We start from the raw sequence: 6,000 nt of genomic DNA, 5'->3' as shown, positions 1-6,000 counted from the left end.
CATGCTACTGAAACCAACTTAAAAAAAAAAAAAAAAAGTAAGGTCTGAGGCTGGGGATGTAGCTGAGTGATAGAGTGCTTTGCCTTTCACGCATGAGGCCCTGGGTTCAAACCTCAGCACTGCAAATTAGTAAAGTAAGGAATTATCAGTTCTCTAATGATTCTCCAGATATTTTCTACATGATTTTGTAGATGATAGCCATGAGAATGAACATATAATAGTTATGTCATAATCTCTATGTTCTAATCTTGAACAGAAAATAAGGTTGAATTTGATTTTAAATTCAAAACAATAATTGGATTAAAATATATTAATAATGCTTACTTTCCCAGTCATTGCGAACATCAACATTCCAGAAGTAATTGCAGACTTCATGTCCTGTAACACCTTTAACTGCATGTGTAGCTTTCAAAGGATCCAGAACAATGCCGTTTTCTTCTACTTCTCTCCTGTAAACCTAAAGAAGGCATATTTAAAAAGCTATTTGAGGGCTGGGGTTGTGGCTCAATGGTATAGCGCTTGCCTGGCACATGCAAGGCTCTGGGTTTCATCCTCAGCATAAGGAGAATGGTAATGCATTCTGCTCTCATTTATTTAAAAAAAAAAAATCAATAAAAATAAAAATAATTTTTTAAAAGGTATTTTTTAAAAAAAAGCTGTTTGAAAAACAGAAATCAAACTCCTATAGTTTGAAGGCATGCTTTTAAATTTAGCTGTTTTTTTAGATTTTATTTATGAAAATCTATTTATAGAATATATTCTGCTAAAATGAAAATTTTCAAATTAACAGACAATAAAAATATTTAAAATGACAAATCCAAGGTAACTTCAACTATGTATATATAATGAATAATCTAATTACTATGAGTTAAAATAAATATATTAATTTAAATTAGACATTATTTACCAAACATTCTCAGAGATTATTTCATGTTGTCAAATAGGGTTAGATGAATAAAATATACTTAAGGACACTATTTTAAGGCTGCTTTATTCAATGCTATATCCCTAGGGTCTAGAATACTATCAGAAACACAATAGAGGTGGGCACAGTGGTGCACACATATAATCCCAACTACTTTGGGAGGTTGAAGCAGGAGAATCACAAGGTTGAGGCTAGCCTGGACAATTTAGTGAGACCTTGTTTCAAAAAACAAGTAAACAACAACAACAAAAAAGGGCTGGGATTGTAACCCAGTGGTAGAGCATCTGTTCCTAGGTTCAATCCCTAGTACCACCCCATAAAAGAAAAAAGAAAAAAAAAAAACAAAAAAACAGTAGAACTCATTTATCAAATCAAACAATGAAAATTAAAATGGCAAAAAGAACCGATTTATCTTGTTTTAAATACTGAGGCTGTTTACCTTAAGTGCTCAGTAAAATTAATTATAGTTTGTTACTTTAAAGAACTCTAATAATTCTTTCAAGAAATGAAGAAACATGGGGAGAACCAGCTCTAAATGTAAGGAATGCTCATGGGGCCAGAACACTGTTAGGCATTTCACATAGCTTTCCCTTTAACAATCTCTCTTGCCAAACTACCTTTCCCCAAATGCTTATTTATTCACTTTATCGAGAACACTATTTTCCCAGTTACCCAAACTGAAAACTCACTTTTAATTTCTCCCCTCACAGTTATTACGCTTTTTACTACTCTTTCAACAGCTTGACTTTTCTACTGTTGCTTAAGTATTTTAGGTGAGCTTTCATCACCTTGTGCCTCTTATTAAGTGGTCTTCTCGGTCCCTAGTTTCTTCCCTACTTGCTTCATCTTCCTAAAATGACACTTTGCAATACAGTGGCTAACCTACTGCTATTCCCCTTTGTGCGCTACTTTATGCTTTCCACAATCTACCCCCAAATTTTCTCTAATGTTATAAGCTTGTAGGGAGACTTATTCACTACTCCTCATTCCAGGTGGAGGGACTTCATCGAGACATCACTCCTAAGGCAGGAATAGTGACTTATCTGAATGGTGAGTACAGAGGGAAGAAAAACGTAGGCTTGGTTCAAACCCCTTTTCTGCAGAGAACATGCATTCTAGTCTGATTTTGGGGCCTGATCCTTGGGGAAAGAGCTGTGATTGTCCAGCAATGTTAGGAGCATTATGTTTAATTCTGCAGTAACCTTAGGAAAACTTTGTGGTATTGATCTAAAGCCATTTTCTACAGTCGAGTTATCAGAATTATAACTAATATTCTGTTATCTCACTAGTCTGTCTCCTCAATTTCTTTTTTGAACCAGGTATTGAACCCAGAGGTGCTTAACCACTGAATCATATCTCTGGCTCTTTTTATTTTTTACTTTGTGACAGGATCTCACTGTTGTTAAGGACCTCACAAAGTTGCTGAGGCTAGCTTTGAACTTGTGAGCCTCCTACCTCAGTCTCCCGAGTTGCTGGGATTACAAGTATGAGCCTTCTCTTACTTCTTAATTACTTCTTCATTTCCCTACCCACCATGCGAAGAGGAAGCCTCAGCATTAATATTGTATCTCACTTGCTAGAATAATTTTTGTTGCCGTAGTCTATAAAAATATTGTAAATATAAAATTTGCTTAAGTTTTTCCTCCTACAATTTTTTGTCTACAATGTCCTCTCCTTACATTTGTCACAACCTTATTTCTATTTCCAGATACAGTTCAAATGTTTCTTATTATAAAAAAATTGAATTCTTTCAAATTACAGAGCTTTTTTCTAATTTTCTTTAATCACATGCATTCTTTATTCAATACATCATCAGATGGAGCCAAGTAATAGTATCTTTTAAATGTCAATATCCTCTTTCTCAACTAAAATTTTAGTGTAGCAGCAGTGTGATTAATATTTGTCTTTCAGCATGAGATAGTTCCAAATTCAATGCTGTTTTTGCTTCTCAAGTCTATCTCTGTGTCTTGTTCTTCTACTTCTTGCTCTTATTCTCTCTTAGGTTTAGGGATATGAATATGATTAGTTTACCAGTGTCCCCCTTCACACACACACACACACACAAAAACAAGGGGAAAGAAAATAAATGACACTTGAACATAATATTCAGTACTTAAAATATAAGATAAACAAAAAGACATTTTATTTCTCAATATCTGGTACTTCTTTAATTTATGTAATAACATTTTAAAGTAATCAGAAAATGCTATCTTTATTTATATCAATAGTAATGATAACATTGCTGAAACAGATCTATACTGAACAATGTATAACATTTCAGTGGAAATTACCTTCATTTCTCCTTCTTCTACAACCAACTGCCAATTGGCATCTCCACCTACATCTTGTAATGAATAAGTCATATGGTTCTGCACCATCTCTTCAACCTTGAAAAGAAAAATAAAGCCATGAGAATGAACATATAATAGTTATGTCATAATCTCTAAACCAGAATGGTATTCAGTTTACTGCAATTCAGAAATGGTACTCTAAAACAGCTGAGGTTAGTTTAGTGGGTTTTACATAGTGTTGAAGAGTTTAGTCCACATTCCAGATATCCAGATTAATGATAGAAGGGAGAAATGCAGGGAAGGAAGATGCTTCACTCAAGTAACCAGATTGGCCCCTAATGTGTATCTAGTGATTGAAATAAGCATTTCTTTCCTGGAAAAATGAAATATTGTACACTTCACTATCAAATACAGAGTGATGTCTTAAAAACATCAAATCATGGAATTAGGGTAAAAGAAGCATAAAGAAATCATCTAGTTCATTATTACTATATTGAAGATAATAGAGAAATCAGATAGCTTATGTCAAAGGTTTCCCTACAAAAAAGGGGAAAACTTTCTTTATTTCACCAATATACCTGTTTTTATCATAAATATAAACCAACTTAAAAATAAACAAATTTCCTTTTACGTGATCCCAGTTTCACTGTTCTGAATTCTTTTAGGGACAAATTAGCTTTTAGTTTATTGTTTCAAAGTGTCTAACTAAATTTCTTTTTTCTTTTTCTTTGTGTGTGTTTGCACGCACGCACGCACATGTATGTGCTCTGGGGATTGAACCAGAGCTTCACATTTGCTAGGCAAGTGTTCTACTATTGACTGGCCTGTCCCAGTACCACTAAATTTCTTTTACTGAAATTTAAATGCAACATCAGATTTTAATGATCACATATTACCCTTACGCATCTCAAGCAAAGAAAAGGTGAATGTATATTTCACGATCCCAGAATCCTTAATTATATTTAGAGCTAAGATTTCACAAAAGTGTTTTTTGCAGTCTCTCAGTTTGAATTTTTTTGTTTTTTTTTTTGGTAATGAGGGTTGAACCCATGGGCCCTTTACCACTGAGCTACAACCCCAGTGCTTTTTAAAATTTTTTATTTTGAGAACACAGTCTTGCTAAGTTGCTGAGGATTTTGCTAAATTCCTGAGGCTGACCTCAAACTTGTGATCCTCCTGTCTCCACCTTCCAAATCGCTTGGGATTACAAGTGTACATTAATGTGCCCAGCCTAAAATGCTTTTAAACAGAACTTAAGTGATAAAAAAGATTGTGACAGCAAAATAATTTTATGCAATAAATACATTAAAGGAAGAAAATGGTTAAAAATATGTACATTATACTTTTATTTAAAAATTTATTTCTAAGTTTAACTAATTTCCCATAAAGTCTATTGCATTCATTAGGGATAAAAAAAATAAGAGTTAGATTTAAAATATTTTAAAATAAATAGATTGATGGTTTTGAGGCAGATAATTTAAAAATTATTAACCCCACTATATAATTTTTTGTGTACTAAAGAATGTTATCAATATATTATAGTGATGTGCACTTCTTCTGCATCACGATTTCTAGATCTCAGAATGCACTTTTTTTTCTGGGTGGGGTGGGGGAGGTACCAGGGATTGAACTCAAGGGTACCTGACCACTGAGCCACAACCACAGCCCTATTTTGTATTTTGTTTAGAGACAGGGTCTCACTGAGTTGCTTAGCACCTCACTTTTGCTGAAGCTGGCTTTGAACTTGTGATCCTCCTGCCTGAATCACTGAGATAATAGGTGTGTGCCACTGCGCCTGGCTCAGAATACACTTTTTGGTACTTGAGATTGAACTCTGGGGACTTCAACCACTGAGCCACATCCCCACCCTTTTTTCTGTATTTTATTTAGACACAGGGTCTCATTGAGTTGCTTAGCACCTCACTTTTGATGAAGCTGGCTTTGAACTCCTGGTCCTCCTGCTTCAGCCTCCCAAGACTCTGGGATTATAGGTGTGAGCCATGGTGCCTGGCCAGAATGCACTTTTGATTACTATAAGTTGGTTTTCTTTTAAGTGTATCCTGATTTGGCAATCATCATACAAATCATACATACATCATTCTGACAAAAATGTTAACGTTGAGATTCTATATTCTGCTTTTGGTACTAAAAATTTTATTCCTTTATTTTTAATTCTTAAGACACTGTGATGCTGGGTTTCAGATTTGAGAGAAACTTAAAAATTTAAACATACATTCTATAATTTTACAAAGCTTTATTATAAAACATAATTTCAGGTGTTACTTAGAGAAATCTGTTTCTTTAGAAGAACTTTGAATTCTGCTTTGAGAAGAGGCAAGATTCTAAGTTATATATACAATGTATCTGATTTCTAAAAGAGGAAGAATAAGAACAGTTGCTCTTAGTACCCACAGTAGTGTTGTCTTAATTCATTTGTCTGTCACATTGAGATCTGAAGAAATTTTTACCTTGTGTACATCCCAAAAACCTTAAAAATCTTTATATTTGAACATACAGGAGAGAAACTAAAAGTTAAGAATGCCTGTGTTTATTATGAGGCAGATTAGAGACAGAAAGAAATGCTTCTAAAGAAAAACCCTATTTAAAATGGGTAACTTGTGAGGGAAGAATATAAAGAAGAGGATTTTTTATCCTGTTAAAATAAAGAGAGTTTTGTTTAAATATCTTTTTAGTTCCATGTAGCTTTTTTTTTTTTCCTGAAAACTCTGTAATTTTGGCTTTGTATGGGAAATTATTCCTGAATTAGGTATTTTACACACACAC

General features: G+C 33.7%; 1 protein-coding gene across 4 annotated transcripts in view; it reads right to left on the bottom strand.

Moving 5' to 3' along the window:
- Positions 1–6,000, bottom strand: part of Cert1 (ceramide transporter 1) — a 111,550-nt gene that overhangs the window by 13,301 nt on the left and 92,249 nt on the right. For all 4 annotated transcript variants that reach the window (XM_015497783.2, XM_048800128.1, XM_048800129.1 and 1 more), the window contains 2 exons: positions 3,217–3,312; positions 325–457 (listed from right to left, as the gene is read on the bottom strand). In XM_015497783.2, the coding sequence (XP_015353269.1) occupies positions 325–457; positions 3,217–3,312 (229 nt within the window). The remainder of the gene's footprint in view (positions 1–324; positions 458–3,216; positions 3,313–6,000) is intronic.

This window comes from Marmota marmota, unplaced genomic scaffold (genome assembly GCF_001458135.2).
Source record: "Marmota marmota marmota unplaced genomic scaffold, marMar, whole genome shotgun sequence".
In the NCBI taxonomy this organism is placed as follows: Eukaryota; Metazoa; Chordata; class Mammalia; order Rodentia; family Sciuridae; genus Marmota; species Marmota marmota.
Note: the sequence above shows the minus strand (reverse complement) of the source record. Positions and strands in the feature narration are given on the sequence as shown.